Source organism: Thermothelomyces heterothallicus (genome assembly GCF_042370625.1).
Source record: "Thermothelomyces heterothallicus CBS 202.75 unplaced genomic scaffold P884_scaffold_2, whole genome shotgun sequence".
Classification (NCBI taxonomy): Eukaryota; Fungi; Ascomycota; class Sordariomycetes; order Sordariales; family Chaetomiaceae; genus Thermothelomyces; species Thermothelomyces heterothallicus.
In genome coordinates, this window is record NW_027192563.1 from 626,666 (window position 1) to 649,796 (window position 23,131).

The 23,131-nt window shown below is 57.0% G+C and overlaps 5 protein-coding genes across 5 annotated transcripts; 2 read left to right on the top strand and 3 right to left on the bottom strand.

Moving 5' to 3' along the window:
* Positions 1-4,135: 4,135 nt before the first annotated feature.
* P884DRAFT_191925 (uncharacterized protein) lies at positions 4,136-7,582 on the top strand (the record flags this gene model as incomplete). The annotated part of the gene is made up of 3 exons (XM_069437632.1): positions 4,136-4,671; positions 4,861-5,248; positions 5,405-7,582. 3 exons carry the CDS (start codon positions 4,136-4,138, stop codon positions 7,580-7,582), a joined length of 3,102 nt encoding a protein of 1,033 aa, XP_069301032.1.
* Positions 7,583-8,883: 1,301 nt separating this feature from the next.
* On the bottom strand, positions 8,884-10,889 carry P884DRAFT_192037 (Aldehyde/histidinol dehydrogenase; the record flags this gene model as incomplete). The annotated part of the gene is made up of 3 exons (XM_069437638.1): positions 8,884-10,473; positions 10,543-10,708; positions 10,828-10,889. 3 exons carry the CDS (start codon positions 10,887-10,889, stop codon positions 8,884-8,886), a joined length of 1,818 nt encoding a protein of 605 aa, XP_069301033.1.
* Positions 10,890-12,014: 1,125 nt separating this feature from the next.
* On the bottom strand, positions 12,015-16,786 carry P884DRAFT_192001 (uncharacterized protein; the record flags this gene model as incomplete). Its single annotated transcript, XM_069437636.1, has 3 exons — positions 12,015-13,014; positions 13,108-16,274; positions 16,337-16,786. The coding sequence occupies 3 exons, from the start codon at positions 16,784-16,786 to the stop codon at positions 12,015-12,017; spliced, it is 4,617 nt and encodes a 1,538-aa protein (XP_069301034.1).
* Positions 16,787-19,255: 2,469 nt separating this feature from the next.
* P884DRAFT_216444 (uncharacterized protein) lies at positions 19,256-21,444 on the top strand. Its single transcript, XM_069439310.1, has 2 exons — positions 19,256-20,650; positions 20,719-21,444. The coding sequence occupies exons 1-2, from the start codon at positions 19,379-19,381 to the stop codon at positions 21,328-21,330; spliced, it is 1,884 nt and encodes a 627-aa protein (XP_069301035.1). The 5' UTR covers positions 19,256-19,378; the 3' UTR covers positions 21,331-21,444.
* Positions 21,445-21,631: 187 nt separating this feature from the next.
* Positions 21,632-22,348, bottom strand: P884DRAFT_191652 (ATPase, V1/A1 complex, subunit E; the record flags this gene model as incomplete). Its single annotated transcript, XM_069437600.1, has 2 exons — positions 21,632-21,782; positions 21,861-22,348. The coding sequence occupies 2 exons, from the start codon at positions 22,346-22,348 to the stop codon at positions 21,632-21,634; spliced, it is 639 nt and encodes a 212-aa protein (XP_069301036.1).
* Positions 22,349-23,131: the final 783 nt, after the last annotated feature.

Sequence of the window (23,131 nt, forward strand, 5' to 3'; positions counted from 1 at the left end):
GCCGAAGGAGGTATCGAGATCGCCCCCCGGGATCCGTCCGATGGGGCGGACCGAGGTTGGCAAGTACTGTACGGATGTATATACTCGATCAAAGCGGGGAAGCCAGCAGGCAGATCTTGTCACCGCCATGTTGAAAAGAGCGATATGTTTGTGTTCCCTTTTTTGAGGCATCATTAATATGATATGATTGATGATGGAATTTTGGTGGATGCTGTCGGATGCTCAGCTTATCGCCGAGTCGAGCATCGCTGTGTAAGGCATGTGAAAGGGCAGCGGGGACCAGGCTCGGCGAGGGATGTGTAGTTGTAACTAAGCGTGGACCCACGGAACCCCTGTCTTGTTTCGCAAAAGACCACACATCGGGTCCATTGATAAGGCGCAACTGGAGAAGCAGAGGGGAGGAGGACTAACTAGTGTAGTGCATTACGCCTGCTGCGAAGAGCGGGAAACCCCAGCGAAATCGGATGAACGACAGCCTCGCAGACCGACAACGAGGGGCCCGGAACGCACGAAGCAACGACTCGAAAGAGCCGTCTATGCGGGCCGATTCCGGTACGGGCGAAGATTGGGAAGGATCCTTTACACTACACTAGTGGAGAGACGGCAACCGCACCATGTCGGGAGCGAGCATCCGGCGGGCTGCAAGCGAAGCTTGCTTGTTCCGGTTCCTGCCGAACGGCCGGTTTTCGCAGAGGCTAAATTGCCATTCCAAGGTGAGGGAGGGAGTGTCTGGAGACAAACGTGAAACTCGCCCGACTGTGTCATGGCTGTGACGGCGACCGCCGCGTTGTTCAAATTTTTCTCCCAACGTACTGGACCCCATGTACACCAAGTATGAGTATGTGTAGCCGTGTCGGGGGTAATAACCAAAGAGTTGTTATCAAGTCTCGCCCAGCCAAACAGACCCAGACCCACGCCTTTCTTTTTTGATGCTGATGAAGATGGGAAAGCGACCGTTGCTGGATGCAACCATGGGGTGGCCCTCGGGGCTGAGGATCTCGGTGGGCCCGGGGGCGTGCACTACCCAGTTATAGTGTAGGGTATTTATTAGGGACTACATTACGGAGTAGTGTACACTACTTCGTAGCGTAGTGTACGAAGTAGCTACGGATCCCTACTCTATACACCCAGTAGTGCTTTAACTACTTTCCGCTAGCGTAATGTAGAATACATCAATACCTGTTACCCACCCGCGCTAACTCAAGGTAGTAGTAGTGTTAGTATACTCGAGTACGATGTCCGCTATTGCATCTCGGTGCTCGCGCACTGCTTCACGTAGACAAACGCATCGAGGCTAATTGGGACGGTGGCATGTTTCGAGCTCCCACTCTTGGCCTCTCTGGAAACTGAAGGTTAGATGCGGCAAAGGCTTTGGGGTCTCGAGGTCCGAGGCTGGAGGGCTGTTTCCCAGCTTGGTTTTTCGAGTGGGGGTCCCCATGCAAGCGCTTTAAAGGCTCCCAAGCTTGGCCCGCCGTGCCTGGTATGTATGGATGTACACTACGGATCGATTACCGTTGATGCGAGTACTCAGTACGGGTCGGTACCTGCACAGGTACTCCCGTGGACCCTCCTCGACGACTTCGAGCAAGCAAAGCTGGGGACCGGATCGCTGTAACTACCTACCTTAAGATACCTATGTATGCACGGGGCAGTCCGCGTCCGAGGAATCGAGAACGCGTCTCTTGGGTCCGGTATCCGCGTGTCTTCGAACAAAAGGTGGGATAACTGCTCCATTCCCAACCCTCCCCTTTTTGGTGGCTTCCAACACACGAAGACGTTGTGAAACCACGAGGAGAATTGCCGACGGGCTATTCTCAACCGCGGGCGGGGAGCTCGGTCTATGTCTTGCCGGCACTGTCGCTTTCAGGAACTGCGTGGGGGGAAGACCAGGTCGAGGTCGGCTGAACGAATGGGTGGTGCGAAAGTTGCCAGCCTCGATCTTGTTGGCGAGATCTCTGTCGCAACCCACGGGGGATGGCGTATTCTGTTGCTCTTTAGTACGTCCACATTACCCGTGTCGGTTTCTGATGAGTTTGGGGCAACGGCCATGATCCCGCCATGATTGATGGAGCGGTGCGGACCTCGAGGCCGGTCTAGACAAGTGACGTGAGCGCTCGACTGGTCTCGAGCCTGGTACCCTACCCGGCCGCACCCCGCGCCGCTGGCTGCGTTGAACCGGCATCTCGAGAAGCATTGCAGGAAGAGGCCTCCTACATACAATATCCTAGATGAGAGTGCCAGTATGAGTTTTCCCTGACAGGCCGCCGTTCTCCGTAGTCGCGAGGAGTTGAACTCCTGATTGCCCAGCGAACCAAACTGCACATCCTGCTTCGAAACCCGCTGATCGCGAAACCTGGTCCCCATCACTGGCCATGGTATGAACATTAACCGCCGCATCCTCTCGACTCGAGTGCCTTACGATCGCTCCCGGTTCTGCGCACTGCAACTGATTCCCTTGCAAACAAACAAACAACAACGCCGCCGGCGACGCGGGGTGCTTTCAGCCAAGAAACCGCCACATCCCGCCCTGGCTTCTTCCAAACTCACGGCGGTTGCTCTAGCACTGAGAGTCATGTATGTATGTATCCAGGCGCATTTTCACGTACCAGTTACCTAGCCCGACGTACCAGTTTCCTTCAGCTTTTAGATGCTTCGCTCCCGGGCAAGGGGGGGAAGGGAGGGAGGGAAGGAGGGTTTTTGGGGAGGGGGGGACCCCCACCTGCAATCCCGGAAAGGTTGCTTCTAGATTCAAGGCCGGTCCGTTCTGAATCTGGAATTCTGAAATAGCTGATTGAAATCGGCGGCAGAGTAGTCATGGGGCTCGGGAAACGCGCGCGCGCGAGAGAGAGAATGGCGGATGCTTGACACCATCGGTGCATCTCAGAGCGGTCCCGCGATATTTAGTGTAGTTCGCTTTGTTATTTTGACCTGCATTCCTAGGAAGCAAGGCCAGCGGTAAAGTAGTGTACTCGGTATGTACAGTACAGTACAGCACTCCGTACACTACGCACTTACACGACACTAGTCGTTAGTGTAGTCGTTGACTGCGGAGCAACTCGAAGCGGAAATCGCTGCGGGTCTCTGAATGGACTGAGCATACGGGCCCTTGTTGGTCCCTGTCCCCGAGCGCTAGTGGGTTGCATGCCGTCTGGCGGCCGGCGTGGCTTTGCAAACGACCTGACGAGCTGGGATGACCGCTTCCCTTCCCTGGCGGTCGCACTTTCGAGTTAATGCGAACAATGCAATCCTCCTTTCTTCGGCACGTATTTAAGACGATGAAGAGGAAGAAGAAGAAGAAGAAGAAGAAGATGATGATGATGATGTGTCAGCATCTCTCGGCGCGGACGTGCGTACACATTGTCATGCAGGCGAAGCAATCGAGTCTTTGGGGTGTCGCGCAAGTCTCGCCCTCTGTCTTCCTTATTTGGCAATTCTCTCCTCCTTCACATCCCACTTTCCCAAGGTTGCCACCTTCTCCCGGCCTTCCCACGAGGCTTGGCGGGGCCGCGTTCCATTACATCGCGACATGTCAGCAGCGGCAGGCAGGGGCCACGGGAATCTCCACCGTTCTCAGCCGGAGAGAGAGAGACGCTGTGGGCGAGCGGAGCCAAAAAAAACACACGAACAATTACCCAGAGGGCAATCACCCGCTTTTTCCCTTTACCATCCGTAAACCTTCGAGAAACGTAAAAGAAAAAAATAAGCCTTTCGCCTAGAGTTGTCTCGGACTCTTTTCTTTCTTTTTTTTCTTCCTCTTGTTCCTCTCTGGCGACGTTACACTATTTATTTCGTGGGGTTGTTAGTCAAAAGCCCGATTTGCCAGTAACCAAGTGAAAAGGCGCGGCCGAGCACACTGTGCAAGGCCGGAGTGCCAGTTCGCCTCTGCCCAGGCTATTCGCGCCGGGCGCCCACAAGCCCAGTCCCCATCGGCAGGACCTGAACCCGGGAACTGCACCGCAGGGGCGGCCTGTGCTGCACACAGGCGTGGGGAAGGCCCAGAGCCGAGGGCAGTAACGGAGCCAACGAACGAGCGATGGTCTATCGCATCGACCGCCCCGCGGGTGTTGCTCCCTTAACCCTCCATCCAGACTCAGCATCCTTTGGATCCAGGTCTCGCCCATTGAAGTGAAGTGCAATGGCAGCGACCACGACGGATTCCTCTGCGGCGCCTGGTCCGCTGGCCCCAATGCATCCCACCACGACAGAGCACGACTTTCGCTTTCCGCGAAGGCCGCCGGCAGACGCCGCGACCGGGGCGCGGAAAACCGACCGACTCGAATCTGCCTCCGGTACCAAGCCGGCGCCGCCGACATCAACGTCGACGGCGACCCCGAGGACGGCGACGGCGGGGACCACGACGGCGACGGCGGGCGCCGACGGATTGCGTCCCGGCCTGCTCGATGGCCGCCTGAACCTAGGCCTGGCTCAGAGTGGCGGCGCCGCCCACCTTGACCTGCTGCGCGTCTCCGCCTTCCCGCCGTTCCAGCAGAGTGCCCGGCGAGAGGCCCAGAGCCTGGAGGAGATGCAGAGGGAAGACCCGCTGGCCACCCAGATCTGGAAGTTTTACGCAAAGACAAAACAGCTCCTGCCCGCCCAGGAGCGCATGGAAAACCTGACGTGGCGGATGATGCATCTCAAGTTACAGAAGACGAAGGCAGCCAACACGACAAAGTAGGTGTTTTTTTTTTCTCTTTCTTTCTTTCCCGTCTTGGTGTCCCGCGGATTGTGTGGTACTTCGCCGGTTGGAGGACTGGGAGAAAGAAAGCAAAAAAGAAAGAAAAAAAAAAGAGAGAAAGAAAGCTTGGGAGAGAGCCGGGTAGAAAAAGAAGAATGCTTGCTGACTCCTGTGGGCAAACAAAGAACAAGTCGTGCATCCAGCTCATCAGCAAATACCCCCAGTGGGATTGCGCAATTGCGCAAGTCGTCGGAACATGCCCCGCCACAGTTGGACCCGATGAACCTGGACGATTTCATTCACAACGACAACGTCGGAACCCTGGCCAGCCTCGCCTTGACGCCGACCCCAGAGACGATGCGCCAGGCGGAGGAGAGATCGGCTCACACCACGGCGACGGCCATTCCCATCAAGAACCGCAAGGAGCCGTCGTCGTCGTCATCGTCATCGTCGTCGTCTCAGCATCTCGCACCCCAGTCGGTGCCCGTTGCCGCCCACCAGAGGCCTCGGGACGAATTTGGCTATCTGCCTCGGCACCCGCGCAAAACTAGCATTGACGAGACCGGCCAACGTGTAAGTTCTCTCGTCTTTTTGCTGCTGCGTACGGGTCGTCTTTGGAGTCAATTCATCGGGCGCCCCTTGAAGCCGTCTTGTATTTTCGATGACACGAGATGCCTTCCTGCTTTTTTTTGTGACGGCGGTCTGATGATCCATTGCCTCTCTCTCTAGACCCGCAAACGACCGGCCAATTTCTCCCCCCACGTACCCGCCGTCAACAGCGGCCTGTCGACAAGTGGACTCGATGCCGACGCTGACCTCCAGGAATACTCACTCGACCACTTACAACATCCCGCCGCCGCCAGCCAACCGCCCAATCAGATGGGGGTTCCCTTCCCGCTCGACACCTTCCGCTTGGGGAACGACCTGAGCATCAGCTCTGCCGGGCCCTTCCAGCAGAACTTCTCCTTCTCGCCGGCCACCTCGCCCATGGCGGCAAATGACCCGTTCGCCAGCCTCTATAATAGCTCCTCGATGCCTTCGGGCTCCCTAGGGGCCGACTTCTATTCCCCTCCCGGCTCGGCCTATCAGTCCGCCGTTTCCACCCCGCATCCCCTGGGCGAGGCCGATGGCTTCTACTTTGGCTCCATGGATGTGCGGCAGATGCGCCAACATCCGTATAGGAATGGCCCTGCCGCCATGGCCAACCCGCTAGGCCAACAATTCCCCTACGGCGCGAATGGGAGCCTGATGTTCCCGGCCGCATCGACCGGCCCCGAGACGTCCTCGGCTTTTACCGCGCCGAGCTCTTTCAGCCATGTCGACCCGACGCGGGTGTTCCAGCAAGAGCTCCCTGCTCGTTCCCCCGCCGTCGGGCTGGGCCAAGAGAGCATGTTCTCCTTCGGAGCCGATTCGGACGACGAGGACGGCGGCGCCTTTGCCGACCGCAATCTGCCAATCTCGCAGGACCTCTCGCCCCAAGGAAGCAGTATGGATGACGGTGCGTTTGACAGTTCGTCACTGCAGTGGGATCCATCCCTCCCGGGCAACTTCAGCATGCAGGCGGCCAGGTATCCGGCCGGGCCTACTCGGAAACAGGTGACAATAGGCGGCACCACGACCGACTACGTCGACTCGAAGGGGGATTGGGAGGGCGGAAGTCTGAACAGGTCGCAGTCGCAGCCTTTCCGTACAACGAACGGTCGCGTCGGGAAGGTACCGCGGACAGCATCGACCCCGAGGTTGACAAGCAAGGGCAATCCGTTCGACAGGTTGGCACAGTCGACCCCGAACTCGCCGCCAGCCGAGGCCAACCAGAACTCGGCCTTCTCCTCTGTCTCTACAAGCCGCCCGTCCTCGCCTCCTCCGGCTTCGAGGCAGGGTTCCACAACCAACCTCCAAGCCGCCGCGGGAAGCAGTCAGAACGAGAGCAGCAGCAGCGGCGGCGGCGGCGGCAGCAGCGGCAGCACGAACCCCAACTCCAACGCCAGCAACAACAACAACAATAACAATAACAATAACAACAACAACAGTTCCTCCAACACTAACACCCCCACAACATGTACCAACTGCTTCACCCAGACAACGCCGCTCTGGCGCCGCAATCCCGAAGGCCAACCCCTCTGCAACGCTTGCGGTCTTTTCCTCAAGCTGCATGGTGTGGTTCGCCCGCTGAGCTTGAAGACGGACGTCATCAAGAAGCGGAACCGCGGCTCCGGTTCGAGTCTTCCTGTCGGCGGCGGCGGCACCCGGTCGAGGAAGAACGTCGGCTCTTCTGGGGGGATAAGCAAGAGGGGCTCGACTTTATCCGTCTCCTCCAGCGCCAACCCTCCCCCAGCTCAGGCGAGCACCCCGCCGGCAGCCTCGAACCGGACCGGTAGCGCCAACGACAGCGAAAGTTCCGCGAACGGCGCCGCGTCGACCGGGAATGGAAACACGCCAACCGGCTACCACGGCAATGCCACCTCCTCTACCAACGTTGCCGTTGGCGGCAAGGGTGTCGTTCCGATCGCCGCGGCCCCGGCGAAGAACCTTCCCGGCCCGGGCGCCGCCTCCATACCGCGCACCACAGCCATCTCCTCTTCCTCGTTGTCTTCGTCGAAACGCCAACGCCGCCACAGCAAGAGCGTCACAGCGGCAGAGCAGCCGTCGCTGAACAGCATGGACATCGACAGCCCGGAGAGCTCTACGGGATCCAACGAGGGCGCGGCAACATCGTCGGCCGGCCTGTCGAAGCCGAGCCTGGGTTCGAGCGCGGGGCTGGCTTCGTTGCAGCCCAGTGCTAGCAGCTTTAGTTTGGGTGGCTTTGGCAGTAGCGGCGGCAGCAACGGCATGCAGAGGCCATTGGCCGGGCCAGGAAGCCAGCGGCCTGCGCCACAGGAGTGGGAGTGGTTGACCATGAGTTTATAGAGGGAAGAGGAGGGGGAAAGAAGAGGAAGGCGGGTCTGCCATAGAATCACGGCCGTCGCCTGTACTGCTTGGTCTCCCGGCCAGCCCACCACCCCCGTGACTGGTTCGACCCTGCTAAGTCTGACTCCCTTCTTCCTGCCTCGGGCGGTCGTTTGCTTACGGCCTCCTCTATTGAGGGAGGAAATCAAGTGCCAGAAGCGGGTTGGTGAAAGGGGGACAAACCAAGCGAGTGAGCCGAGACAGCACGAGCGGACCGCATATTATGGGGATTTGGAGCATTATCTACGCGTTAGGCAGGCTGGTATCGTACAACTGTTTTCTTTTCTTTTGACATTCATTCGGTCAGCCGTTGCAGAGACGGTTTATCCTTGTTTTCTTTTTCTTTTTTATTATTATTTTTTTCCCCAAACGGAAAGAAGGAAGGACAACGGATCAAGAATGCGGTTCGGTCTTTTTCTTCGACGTACATATACATACGACATCAGAGCTTTTGGTTCGGGTTATTTATGGCGAGAGAAGGAAAGGAGGGGTTTAATCTGTGAGGTTGACCACCTACCTTAGATGGAACGGGAGCACGGTGGGCAGGCAAAGAGAGAGAGAGGGGGGGGGGCGAATGGTGGTCGAGCACGTAGAGAGACGATTGGGATACCCTTCCTTACAACTAACTACGACTACGATTTTGCGAGGTTATGATTACGGATTTGACACGTCCGCGGCTGTGGTTTTTGATGGGTTCATTTTGGACCGGGGGGGGCCCCGGCTGTGGTTGCTCGCTGTCTACTGTACACGCGTAATGAGAGAGCCTCGTATTCCAAAAAAAAAAAAAAAAAAAAAAAAAAAAAAAAAAAAAAAAAAAAAATCACGGCACGGGCATCCTTGACGTAACTATTTACGCTGCTTGCGTGAATGGTCTAGAGTAGAATCTTGGGGCTTTCCCGGTCAAGAGCTGGAACATAAACCAACTTGCTCTCTCCAACCGATGCATGTCGCAACGTGTGATATGTTGATATATAAAAAAAGAAAAGACCGTCAGAGAGGGGAAGCGGAGAGACTGCCCTTAAGTGCCCGCTTGATATGGTTCGTTTCAGAAGCGTGTTGATAAATTATGAATTACTACTAGATTTTAGGTGGCGACATAGAGCCGCCCAAAATAGGGTAGGGAGAGAGGGAGGGGCCCGATCAAGGTGCCGTCGAGAACACCACCCCCCCCCCCCCTTTTTTATTCAATATTTTCTTGAAACTCTTGTGCTCTTGGAATAAACAAAGCTCGCCAACGCCTTCTTCCTTTAGGTGCCCGCCCTCTAACTGTTCTTCACGATCCCCAAGACGCCTCCAACCTTCCTCGCAATGCCCAACCCATACCCGACCTCCACGACTCCCCTCGCGAACCGCCAGCTCCTCTCCTGATCCTTGACGGGGTACCGCATGGGGGGAGGGATCGACGTGCGGACACCCAGCCACCCCATGCGATCCTCGCACACCGCCTTGACGTTGCACAATCCCCTGAGCCCTTCCTCGCCCGCGAACCGGCCGTAGCCGGACCCGGAGACGCCGCCAAAGGGCAGCTGGACGGCGTAGGTGGCGCCAAAGTCGTTGACGGCGATCATGCCGGCCTTGATGCCGCTGACGATCTGGGGGATGCGGGGGTCCGACTCGGCCCCGAACACGGAGCTGCCCAGCCCAAAGTGCGGCGCGTTGGCGACGGAGAGGATCGCCTCTGCGGTCGGCGCCGGCGCGCGCATGAGGACCATGATGGGTGCGAAGCACTCCTCGTTAGCGATGGCCATGTCCGGGGTGACGTCGACGAGGAGGGTCGGGGAGAAGTAGTGGCCCTTGGGGTGGTCGGGGTGGACGAAGCGTTTCCCGCCGGCGAGCAGGCGCGCGCCATTGCTGACCGCGTCCGCAATGAGGCCCTCGAGGCGGTCGAAGGAGCTGTCGGAGATCATGGCGCCCACGTCAGCGTCGGGCCCCGGGCGGAGGGCGCGCACGCGGGGCTCCATGATGGAGACAAGGCGATCGTAGATGGCCGGAGTGGCGATGATGCGCTCGATCCCGATGCAATTTTGCCCCGAGGCCTGGAACGAACCGCGCAGCAGCGTCTCCGTGACGCGTGGGAGGTCGCGGTTGCTGACGCTGTCGAGGACGATCGAAGCGTCTTTGCCGCCGAGTTCGGCGACGACGGGGATGAGCGCTTTCGCGGCGGAGGCGGCGACCTTGTGGCAGACGGGACGAGAGCCAATGAAGGTGATGTGGCTGATGCCCGGGTGAGACGTGATGTGGTTCGCCGTCTGCGGCCAGCAGACGACGGTTTGGACCAGGGCTGGGTCGTGGCCGTGGGCGACGAGGGCACCCCTGGCGATATTGGCGAAGTAGGAGGAGCTCCAGGCAGTCTGCTCCGAGACCTTGACCAAGATGCCGTTCCCGGAGAACAGGGCGCTGATGATGGGGCCGATGAGGTTGTGGAAGGGGTAGTTCCAGCTGACGAGAGCTGCCACGACACCCAGGGGCTCGTAGCGAACCGTGTTGCGCTTGTAAGCCATCAGCAGGTTGGTCGGCCGCCGGGAAGGGCGCAGGGCTTTCTCGCCGTGCTTGATGGTCCACTGGAGCTTCTCGACCGTCACCAAGACCTCGCCCAGCTGCGCGTCAACCATGGTCTTCCCGCTGTCGAGACAGGCGACGCGGCAGATCTCGTCCTGGTTGTCGAGAACATGCTGGAGCATTGAGCGGAGGACGGCGCGGCGTTCACGGAACGAGGTGGTGGCCCACTTCTTCTGGGCGGCTTGTGCCTGCTCAACGGCTCGGTCAATGGCGTTTGTAGTCGACGGGTTCACGAAGCCGAGGAACTGCCCGGTCGCGGGGGCATAGCACTGGATTGCCGTCGAGCCCGAGACCTGAAACCCGCAGGGTTAGTCCAGCGAGCCAACACGCGATTCCGCCACCACCCGGGACTAGTAACACACCTTGATTGCTGGCTCGTCCAGGATCTCGACCTTTTCTGGTTGCTTGGGCGACGGCACCGTGTATCGGATAGGTTGATCGTTTTCGCGCAGGACGAGATACAGGAGCGTCAGAGCGCCTAAGCTCGTCCAGAAGAACGGCCATGCAGCTCCGGAAACGTCATCCAGACTGGGGAACCCCATCAACCACTCTGTCCGCGGACCAAAAAGATACATATATATATATATATGTGTGTGTGTGTGTGTGTATGTGTGTGTGTGTCTCAGAGCCCCCCCGACCTAACTCACCTCAAGTCGCGTGCCGCGACGCGGAGCTGCTCGAGCAGTCTCCCCACCGCGTCGATCGCCATTGTCGTTCGCCCGCGAGCTTTGGGGAACAGCTTCAACGCACCAAGACGAAGATGCTAAGCAGCGCTACCGGATTGGCTACCGGATTGGCTGCCTGGAGACCCGACACAGGTGAGAGAAGACGGGCGTTGGATGCTGGAGGGAAGGAAGAACCGGCCAGCGCGCATCGCAAGATGCTGGCCGACCTCACGCCACTTTCGCAGTTTTTGGTGGGGCTCCCCGTTCTTGGCTCCGGGACTTGGCAGGGGAAACTTGGCGGCTTGCCGCAAGGGTCCGCAGTACGGAGTACGGATTACGGATTACACTAACACGGCTCCACGCCAACGGATCGGTAATGCATACTACGAAGTACCTACATTGGTACACACAAACGAATTACAGCCGCTGGAGCCGTAGCAGAGGCTCGGCGCCCCAGACTTCCAGTTCCTCGAGCAGTGACGGACTAACTAGAGTGTGAAATGAGAGCGGTAAGTTTGACCATTTGAACATCCTGGCGAGGCGATACACGCCGCTGATGGATGGAACTTAGGCAGTCCCCCCAGAAGGTTACAGGTCCGCTTTGACTTCCAACAGGCAGGCAGGCAGGCAGGCAGGTATAATCCAGTCCGTACATGCTCTCATATATGCAATGGGACTCTTGCACTCTTGTGTTGTACAGCCCAAATCGATTTGAGAAGATGGGAAAAGAGAAAGAAACCCTTCTTTCGCAGCGTCAAAATGCACCCACCCAAAACGCCGTCTTCCCTGGAAACAAAAAAGTAGCAATAAAGAACAGAAAGGAAACGCACCGATAGCAGCAGCCGCCGCAGAGACCAGTTTCACCTGCCTCCCCTTCCTCCCTCTTTTATCAGTCATCAACACCGAAAGACGACATTGCCACGTTTTTTTTCCCTCCCCTTCCACTCTCGCCGCAGATGTCGGACTCGGGATTTCATGCAACTTTCTCCATGCATACACATCCAAAGCGGTGTCTTCTGAATATCAAACAAAAAAAAAAAAAAAAAAACAATAAAGGGTTATTGATGATGAAGAGATTAGGACCCTAAAGGGCAGCTGGGGAAAAAAAATTGACACCATGATAGGAAGTTCTACTTCAGGCCACATACAGTTTGATCCTCTCTCCTCGTCTATTCATCCGGCGGGTCCGCACTCTTCTTGGAGAAGGCAGAAAGCCCCCGCTTCCGCACCGTCGTCAGGTTAAACCGCCGTTGACCCGGCAGCTCCTGGGCTGAATGCGTCGACTCGATCATGCTGAGGCGCGCTGCTGACGTAAAGTCATTGCTAGCCTCAAAACTCGGCCGGACTCGGTCGATAGACCGCCGTACCCGGTCGTACGACGGCCTGTAGCGGTCTACTGACGGCCGGGTGGCTGCGGGCTCCGGCGCCTCTCCAATCTCATCATCCCGCTGTGTCTGCTGCCGCTGCAGCTGTAGCTCCGCCGAGGCCCGGCTCATGATGTACGTTGTCCCGTCGCTGCCGTTCTGCGTCCGCGTGTTATGGGTCGCGACAGAGGGCGGATAGATCGGCCGCCTGTCCTCATCGACGCTTGCATATTGGGCGTGCTTCGCTTTCTTGCTGCGGCCCGATATCTTGCCCGACGAAGTCGAGGACTTGTTGGACCCGCCCCCTACGCCCTCCATGACTCCCACGGCGGAAGCCCCAGCAGCATTGGTATCCGCGAAGTCGCCCCGCTTGGCCTGTTCCCGGATGATGTCCACGTCGTAGGGGAACCGCTGCTTCTGAATGGTCTTGGCCACGATGCGAGGAAGAAGGCAAAGAGCGGGAGTGACGATCAAGCACATCCAGAAAGTAAACTCCCCGTAGACCTGCGGCGCTGCCTGGTAGAAAAGGGCGGAGCCCGTGAATGACGTATACACCCCCGTCCAGAAAAAGATGAAGACATCGCTGATGATAATAACAAGGATCATGAGCCAGTCCCATCGGTACGTGTTGATCAGGATATAACCGTTGATGGTAAACACGGCCGGATGGGCAATGTAGGCGCCCAGCCGCGTACGTTCCGCGACGTCGAGCCCATTTGAGGACGCGGTGGTCGTAAGACTAACAAAGATGAACGGAATGAAGAAGCTTATGATCGACTGGTAGACGCCGTCAATCATGTATGTCCTGCAAATGCCGTATTAGCAACCTTGGGTGACCAACAAGAGTGAATCGTCGAGTGAAAAAAAAAAAAAAAAAAAGGGCTGCGAAGATGCTTACCAAAACTTGGTTTGAGTCCACTCCTTCCGTTCAATACCGCGCCGGTAGAGCTGGGGCACCGCCAAAGACACCGTGTCGCTCACATCCTGATCCAAGACGCCCATAAGGATAACCGGGACCGATGTGAAGAAGAGGTTGAACATGAGGATGTAGGTGTACTCGAAGATGTACGAGATATCAAAATCGGTGAAGCACTGGAACCAGAAGATGGACCAGGTCCATATCATGTTCTTGTAGAAGAAGTTGCTGATCGACTCTGCCAGGCGCCGGTAGGACCATCTGCCGTGAACCAGTACCAGTCTCTGCAAGAAGCGGAACTGGCCGATGGCGAAGTCGGCCGACATGACAGCCTGCCGCCCTTCCAGACCGGCGATGCCGACGCCGACGTCGGCTTCTTGAATCATGGCCACGTCGTTCGCACCGTCTCCAATAGAGAGCGTCATGACATCGAGCCCGTTCTTCACCATGGAGACGACGGCCGCCTTTTGCGCAGGGCTGACGCGGCAGCAGAGAACAGACTTGCACTGTTTGCACAGCAGCAGGAACTTCTGCTTCAAGCTGTCGCTGAGCACCCACCGAAGCGTGAAACCGTCGATCACAAGCGCGTGGGTGGCCGCCGGGGGCTCGTGGTCCTTCATGGCCCTCTTCAGTTCCTCGTCGCTGCCCGTCATATTGAACTTTGCCAGGCCACTGTTGAGTTGCTCCTCGGCGATCGCGATGTACTCCTCTTCGCTCCCCAGGCCGGTCTCGTCTTCATTGACCTGTATGCGAAGGAGGTCCAGGTCGTTGTTGAGCAGGTTGCAGGAGAAGCCGATGTTGATGGCTGTTTCGACCTTGTCTCCGGTGAGAACCCAGAGCTTGATCCCAGCGTCACCCAAAAGCCCGATCGTGTCCGGGACGCCGTCCTGGAGACGGTCCTCGATAGCAGTCCCTCCCAGCAACATCAGGTCTCTCTCGATCTTATCGGCGACTTCTTCGAGCTTCTCCTCGCGATTCTCAAGAGCCGTGGCGGCCACTTCGTGCTCCCTCCTAAATTCGAGATACTCCTCCTCAGACAGTTCCCTCTCGGCGATGCAGAGAGTTCGAAGACCCTCGACAGCGAACAACTCGAGATGCTTGGCCGTTTCTTGGCGGAGTTCAGCCTGCTCGCCCTTCTTGAGGCGGGAATAAATGACGCTATCGGCGCCTTTGCAAAAGAGCAAGATCCTGCCATCCGGCATCCTGACGATCGCACTCATCCTCTTCCTGCTTGAATTGAACTCGATGGTATTCAGGACGGGGTAGTGCCTGTCCTCGCCCATGACATTCACATTGATGCCGCCGTTACTCGTGCCCAACACTGTGAAACCCATATCGCGCGCCGTAGCTACCAGTGCCGCCTCGTCTGGGGACTGGGCTTTGAAGATCATCTTTGGCGGGTCGCCCGGCTGCTTCTCTGCAATGACGGTGTGGCAAAGGGCCAAGGCCAACATGAAGTGCTCGTTTGCTTGCTGCTGCTCGGGGCCGTTTCTGCCGGCGAGGTCCTCCACGAAATCGGGAGCGATAAAAGTCAGGTCCTCATCGTGGAGGTACGGGTTGTCGTGGAGTTCCCGAAGCCCGCGCAAAGCTCTGACCTTGGCCTCGGCAATCTCCGCTCGGATGACCTTCGCTTCCTGCTCAACGTCGACGCCTAATCTCTTGTTCAAGCCGGCTTGGGCCTCGGTATACGCTTCGCCGTACGGCTGGCCGTTGATGGTTGCCTTCTTAAACTCCATGACGTTCTGCGTGAGAGTTCCCGTCTTATCTGAAAAGATGTATTCGATCTGGCCAACATCGTCGGATATGTTCCAGGATTTGGGGATGCAGGGCTGGTCAATCTTGTCGTAGTACATCCCGAGGTCGCTGTAGATAAAGAAGGCTTGCAGGGTCCTCACAATTTCGAGCGAGATGTATAGCGAGATTGGAACCAAGTTTTGGAAGACGATGACGGCGGCCCAGAACGTGATGAAGCCGGTCAGACCTGGAGTTCCCCCAAGAGACCCGTACTCGAACCAGGTCAGCGACGCGTCCGTCTTGCCCCACGCGATGCCGTTCGCGATGGCCGACATGAGACACATGATGAGAAGGATGCCAAAGTTGCAGATGACGTTGAAATTCAGCTCCCTCGCGATGCGGGCCCGCTTGCTTGGCGTGATGCCGGCATTCATCATGATCTTCGTATCGTGACCGGTGAAGACGACCACGCCGAGCGCCCACTCTGTGTTTCGAAGGTGGCAACCTCGCAAAAGCAGATTGTCGATGGTGATGGGCTCCGACATCTCCCTCGGTTCGGCTTTGGGATCCCAGGGAACTCTTTGCCGCCACTTGATGGCGCCATTGTACTTGTAAAGATTCGGCTGCGGAGGCTCGCTCTCAATGGTGAACTGGGCCCGCTCGCAGTCGCGTGCATGCTTCAGGGTCCGGCCACACCGCAGGGCTGACCGAACCTTGAGATTGGTCTCGCCGTCCAGGTTCTTGGTCTCCACGTAACACGCGCCGTCTGGATCCGAGGTGGCCAGGATGATGATATCTGCTGGAAGCTCGTCATCATTGTAGATGCGAACAAAGTCGCCAACGACTAGATTCTTCCATGCATCCCTGTGGAACCTCGCCTGCCCGGATACGGGCAACTCCGGGTTGATCAAATCGCCCTGGAGTTTCTGCAGAAGAACCGCCTCGTTCTCCACCGTTGACGAGATACCGGGCATGTTCGGGTCGCGCGGGAGGGGCGACGGCACCGGCGTCATCTGGATCTCTTCATGGGCCGAAGAAACTGAATGGCGCGAGCGCGGCGAGGCGACGGGTTCCCACGCCGTGGCTCTGCTTTCGATTGACATGCGAGGGTCTGCGGTCGTAAAGTTCCGGCGCGGCTGAGGCTCCTTCTTCCACAACGCCTCGATCGCGTGCCATATCGCGCCGAAGAAGCGGGAGTTGGCTTTCTTGAATTTCCTCCAGGCGGACACATTGTCCTCCCTAACGTTGAGGTTTTCTTTGCCTAACAACCGATGGACGGGAGCATTGTTGAGCTCGATATCCAGGATCGTTCTTCGGTAGTCTTCAATGGCGTCTTTAATCGCCGTGACGCAGATAATAACAATCAGAGGCACGGCATTGAGCCCCGGATTCACGCCGCCAAAAATGGGGAAAATCTTGGAAACCCGTCAGTCAACTCTTCAAGCTTCGGGTGGGAAAGGGGTAAGAGGCAACTTACAACCAAGATAACAAGGAAGAGGAAAAAGATGTTAGCGACATTTTGAAACTGGAAAAAAAGGTTCTTTGGAATAAACGAGAGTGGCGTGTATTTTGCAGTTCGAATTTTGTTTCGCGGAAATTGCTGTATTGGATGCCCTTCTTCGTCCTGGAACTCGGGCGGCAAGGGCAGGTTGAAGAAGAGTCGCCTCGATCCTGAGCCATTACCGCGCACCTCCTCCTCGCTACTCTCATCCTTTGGCGCGTCAGAGTCGGCCTGTCGCGAGACGTCGGTCCCTCCAGATGTCCTCTTCTTCTCGCTCGCCACGCCCCTGTTGTGCCGCCTTCCCATTAACGAGAGCCGCTTCATGGAGCTGCTCTTTACCGTCAACCTCCGAGTAGCCCATCTCGATCTCTGCATTGAGATTTCTGCCCCGGCAGGTTCTCCCGTTCCTCCCTCCAAAGAAGCCATGATGGAGGAGGGCTCGCGGGCAAGGCCCGATCACCCCGAAACGCTCGCCAGGATAGCCAGGGTTGGCCCAATCGCTCTCCCAAGCCGCTTTAGTCGAATGTATACGAAACCGGGGTCCAATGTCGCTGGAAGTCGGAGACGAGATTGCGCGGGCTCGGCGCCGAAAGCCTGTCGGAGACCGTGTCGTGCGTCGAGAGCGCGATTGCCTTCAGCGGACTCGGGGCAGAGGCGGCGCAAATGAAACGGTGATTAGGGATTATACGAGAGGGGAGCGGGACAAAACGGCGGCGGACGAGATGAGTCGAGAGGATGAGAAAGTCGTAGTTGGTGTAGAGGAGAGATTTTGATGCGCGGGCGGCGCTGAACGTTGCAGGTGTTTGTTACGGAGCAATCAGTACTTGCTAGGGCCGGAAGGGTCGGCCGTTTCGCAATGTGGCAAGCCTCGACGGACAAGAAACCCGAAAGGCGAGTCCGGGAGTTCCCTGCCAACGCCCGCATGAACAGGGCAAAAAAAGGAAATCCAGAAACTCTGAATGCTATGTACAGATTCTGCACACTTGATTGATGAAGCTAGAAGGCTCTAGGGAAACCTTTTTTTCCCATACCCTTGACCCAAAGAGGCCAGACTGCACTATCGGGGAAACGATGCCCGCCGTGTCCCTGAATTGGTCAGCACCCTCATTTCACGGCTTTGTGGTATTGAGGTGGGTCTTCTGCTTGGTCGCTCTCGGCTTTCTTCTTGGAAATTTCGGTCCCAGCCGCTTTGCATCATGTTCCGAACCAGAATGGTACGGACCACAGGTAGTGTAACACTGTTATGACCTACGAAGCACTGAGTGCCTGACTGATTTCTTCGTATTTCTCGGTTCTCATCTCGGAAAGATCATGCTTCTTGGGACAACCACCCTCGATTTACACGCCCAAAGGATGGCCACCCACCCATTCTACGCCTAGACGCTTCAAGTAGTTTAGACAATATTTCGAATGCTGAACAGATCTGAATTGCGTATCTTTCAGGGGGAGGGCGTGGCAGAACTTGTAATCCGTAATCCTATACCACACGCAGTATTCTATATGTCCGCGCTACCTAGTCATCCGGTGGAGGCCAAGGCGGGGGCACACTAAGCCAGGAGTCTCCAGATTGGAAAGGTTGGCGATCTTGTCAGGGGGCTACCGGTAATTCTCCCCTCTGGGGGGTGGAGGGGGGAGCCCCCAGCAATCCGCACCATTTTCCTCTCGGGTTTTGGCTGACCCCGGTGACCGATGCGCCACATGGCGGGATTGCGGCCCTGCTTCACTCCCGCGGTCGCCTCCTAGTCGGCGCGCGACAACGATGAGAGCATTCACTAGTTATAGTTAACGTTAAGTACGAAGTCGGCGGGAGGCAATCGGTTGTCCTGGCAATTTCAATGTCTCTGCCCCGTTTTCCCTGCCCAGCCCTGCGCAGGGGCTTTCGTTCCTGTCTGGCCTTTTAAAGAAAAGTACAACACACTAACGTTATTCAGAGACGGTCAGCATCGTGGTCAGCAGGAGCATGCTTTTGCTTCGTACGCTAGGGGGTAACACCGACGCGCCTTCTGCCTAAAGCACTTCGCCTCGACTTGTGGCTTGACCGAGAAATGAAGAGGTACTGCTTCCTGCGTTGCTGCGGATCAACATAGCGGCCGTGTCGTCCAGGTCGCGGACAGTCAAGAGGCACAGGGCCATTCCTTTCCAATCATTCAATACTCTCGAGGAAACTACGCCGCTGCCTCTCTGGCAGGCCGTCCAATCAACGCCTGAAATTCTACAATGCATCCAAGCCTCTAACAAACATGTTTCAACTCAATGCAGTAAGAAATGGTCAGCGCTTATCACATTGGATCCGCTCGATGACGAGAAAACTGGGCAATCGGTGGAAGTCAAAAATTTCATGTACGGATCACTGATTCAGGGTGATGATCGAGGATGGCGGGGTACTACGAATGGGGAGAGCCAGGCTTGTCTGAAGACCGGAGCGTACGGGTTCCATACCCAGTACGGCGTACATTAGAGTGTATTGACGTTTCGTGGTGCTCTGCTTGCAATGAAGCGTTAGATCGCAATATTGTGTGGACGGATCTCCGCGTTGTTATGGAAAACCGTTTGTTGGCAAGGTTCATGGATGTAGCTCAATGGCATCCTTGGAGATCAGAAGAACTGCAATCTCCTGTCCTCGCCATGACCGATGGATTCGACCGGAATGTCTAGCTCAGCCCCAGCCAAAGTGGTGGGTTAACCCATGCACTGATCATCCATCGTTAATTCTGCGTTTTGGGTTTCGTGCCTTGGTGTCGGAGCGAATGCCTTGTTACGCAGCATCAAAGGAACGGACCGCAGCCGCTTCCATTTCCCTTGACACTCAGAATGCCCGTTCCGAGGACCCGGGCCGGGAAGCTTAACGTTACGGTACAGTGCGCATTCTGTACTCCGTACCAGGTAACCATCAGTGACTAATCCAATAACTTAACGCCAGCGAAACGCGGTCCAACACGCGTTACTGTCGATGCCAAGAGACCAAGCTGCCCGCAGGCAATCATTAACAACAAGGGCGATGACTCGATATGTCAATGAATGTTCAAGATGTCAAAGCAAGGAGACATTACCAGTTTCTTCAAACCCGTCTCGAAGCCGCCGCAGAGCACACAGCCCATAGCATCCAGAACTGAAGCTTCATCGACCCCTCCCCCGCCTTCGCCCTCACCACCGCCCGCCCTTGTCACCTCATCCCCGCCTGCGCCGACGGCGACCGTCCGAGACCCGAACACGGTGATCCGGGGCTCGGACGATGAGGATGACGATGATCTCAGTTCCGACGATGACTTTCCTGAGTTGTTTGCGAGACCGGCTCGCAGTAGTCGCCCGGTTCAAGCGCCCGAAAAAGAGAGAAGCGTTTACGCAACCCCCAATGCGAAGCGGAGGGTAATAGAGTTCCACTCGTCGCCGTTGACGATCAACACCAGGCATAAGTTTGACATGGAGGCGCTGGTCAAGCATGCCGCGGCAGACGATGCCCTTGAGGAAAGCGAGCAGCGCACCGCAGCCCTCTTAGCCCAGGAGTCTCCGACGGCGCACTGCGGGGTGCCAGCCAAGGGGGCACATGCCAGTTTCCACGATGCCATGTTGGACGTGTTGTCTGACCCCGAGGGTAGCCAGGATGAGGGTAACCGCGGAAGGCTGCTACGCGCTGTGAAACGGACAGAGGCATCGGTTGGCCGGAAGGAGTGGTACTTCTTCGATCGGCAGGGACCGACTAATGACAGCGCGGAGATGGAGATACGGCGGACGTTTCCCAAGGCCAAGGCCACCGGAGTTTGGGCGTTCCTTGGCCAGGAGGAGCACAGGTCTGAGGTCTTTGAAGACGGTTTGCCTTACAACGTCCAATGCCGGATGCAGAACTTGCCCGATGAGATATTCCAATGGGTGCTAGATGAGGCACCCCGTGAGAAGTCCAGGAAGCTCCGGGACGAATATGTGCGGTTACTTGGCGTCTGTCCAGACCAAATCAGACGGCTCTTGGATGATAAGGCTGTCTTGGAGCTGTTCCAGAACCTCGGGGCCTCGGAGCGTGCCCTTTCGACAGACGTTGCTCCTCCTCCGAGTGGAAGTTTGGAAGAAGGTGCTCCTTATCCGGAACATGATCGTGTTCGTCTCGAGACTGTCCTGCGCGTCTTGTCGACGAGTGCGCATGCTTTGGGAATTGGCGCGCTAACCCGGACGACGGCCATTCTCCTCCGTCTCGGTATCGACAATCTCGTACGCGAGGATCAAGCAGTCGCCGCGGAGTATCAAGATGCGCTACGTCGGATTGTAATGGCCGTGCCGTGGCGATCATGGGACAACTTTGTGGGTTACCTAGCCCCCCTCACCCGTCTCTCGGACCCAGCTGACACGTATATGACCCCCATCACTAGTGTGGAGATGTGAGCGAGTCCCTTTACTCCTTTACTCAGGATGCCACTCTCCGCTGGAATGCGGTCTCCTCCATCCCCCTGCTTCACTCCAGATTGGTTGAGCTACGGCGGAGGCTAGCACTTGTCTTCGTTTTCGATGATCCACGCCGTGCCTTTTCTCCGCCAGATGCCACATTCAGCATTCGGTCTATAATAGATCGACTCGACCAGGCCGACGAATTTGTCGTCGACCGCACTAACACCGATTATTTCGAGCTATTGGCACTCTCCGAGATGCTGAGCGTTGCAGTCGGCGACGGATCGCCACCCGTCGGGGATGTTGGCCCGGAGGTTATCAAACAGTTCAACAGGGAAGTCGACGAGCTGTCTCAGAGGATCAAGCACATGTGGTCCAACATACATGAGCAGGGCGCTGCCTACATGTCCAGGCTGGAGGTTCGAGTTCAGCTGCGAGACTTTGAGCGGAAGTTGCAACACGTCGTAAGAACACGGCCGCCCCCAAAGGAGGACATCTTCGGCCTCAATACCACAGAGGACGACATTCAGCGCCCCAAACAACAACAATTCATGAGGAGGTTCTTTGAGAAGAAGGCACCGCCGAGGACATCCTAGGGCATAGCAGGGCAAGCACTCAAGAGGACCAGCAGCTTTGGGTTTACGTCTTCTCTAAGTTATCCAGCTCGCCCCATTTATGATCATCTCCCCCCCACCCATATTGTATCATACAGACTCCAGAGATACCCCCTCCCCCCGGCCCGGTCAGCGCTTGACTTGGATCGGCTCTGTTCGGAATCTTGTATAATATCCGTTCTCAAAACAGGCTGTCATGCGTGGAACCCTGTCATCCCCCGAGCTAACCGCCGTCGAATACAAATGGCAACCCCCGATGACCCCATTGATCAAGTGGCCAGCCTTAATCAAAGAACTTGCGGTTCGGGTTCTTGCCAAACAGAGCCTCGCGCATGGCTGGCAAAGCGCTCTCCTTAAGCAGGTCCAGCCTAGCCTCGAATGTGTTGTTGAGATCGATCTTGCCGTTCCCCCCCACGATGATCACACCGCCCGCGCTAAGAGGAGACAAGTTGTGTCAGCAACTCCGTCCTGCAGTGGACGACGGTGTCGGTCGGGCAAGCCAAGATCCTTACCTCCCCTCTGGTACGTCGTTCTCCTCGTCGATCGTCGCCTCGACCTCCTTGCCGGTCTTCTCCTTGTACTCGGCAGCGGCGTCGTCGATCGCCTTGCGCACGACCTCGTAGTCAGCCTTGCGCGCGCGGACCTGCAGCCGGGGCTCATCCATGGCGTAGAAGCCCTCGAGCACCAGCCCCTTGAGGATCTCCTGGTAGCGGCCGGCATCCTTGGTGGCGTCGCCCAGCTGCTTCTCGGCGGCGGCGAAGATGTCGTCGAGCAGGGCCTGGCGCGCGCCCAGCACGCGCAGGCGTGTCTTGTTGGCGACGGTCGACCGCGTCGTCTGCTGCGACATGGCCGCCTGCTTGAACTTCTTCTCGTACGCCGCGTCGATGGCGTCCGTCTCCTGCCGCACCAGCTTGGACTTCTCGATGGCGAACTCCTCGTCCGCCTTGATCTCGATCTCGCGCGCCTTCTCCGCAGCTTCCTGCTTGATGAAGGCCGTCATCTTACGCAGCTCTTGTCCGACCTGGGTGGGGAGACATGTCTGGTTAGTGTCCAGCTCTCTTAAGATGGGTGGTTTTCTGGTTCGGCAAGAGGAAGATGGGCGAGCCGGGGTTGATTGGGATCGAGGGTTTGGGAGGAGGATGAACCGGCAGCAGTATACGCAAGTTCAATGTCTAGCGGTATCGCCGTACCTGGTCGTCGGACAAGCTGTGAATTTGTGACATTTTGACGGGAAAGTTTGTTGGGCTGGCGTGGGAGGGGTGCGGTGTCTGACGAGATCGGGGAAGGAAACGGAAGGGCGTAGCTAAGAAGCGCGAGCTTGTGGGAGAGAATTGGATGGATTGATCGTTCTCCGAGAAAACACGGGGAAGGTCGGGAGACAAGGGTCTGGTCTAATTCGTGGGGCTAGAGAAGCCTCGTAGTGGTGGTGTTGCGGCGTTGTGTTCCGGAGTTGTCGACCAACAGCGCCGTTGACGCAGCTCCTCCTCCAGACATGGGTGACCTGCTGGAGCGGCTTGGCAAAGGCGCGGACTGACGGCAACCAAGATTTCACACCTGTAGTGTAGTTAACTAATCCGTAATCTTGTACAGTACCTAGGTCTGTACCTATGTACTCCCCACCTCGCAGAGGAGCCGCCGATAAGATAAGGCCACGAGAGTGCAGCACCAGCCACAAAGGATGTTCTTGTGGATCCTATGGCTGTCGCCCAGCTGGCTGTTCACTTCCATCTGTAATTATGTGGAGAAGCACAGTGCCGTGATTTGCATTGATCCAGCGCCACCA

Coding starts and splice junctions, on each gene's coding strand:
- P884DRAFT_216444 (XM_069439310.1), top strand. CDS start 19,379: ATGTTCAAGATGTCAAAGCAAGGAGACATTACCAGTTTCTTCAAACCC. Junction 20,651..20,718: donor GGCGATCATGGGACAACTTT/GTGGGTTACCTA, acceptor CCCCATCACTAG/TGTGGAGATGTGAGCGAGTC.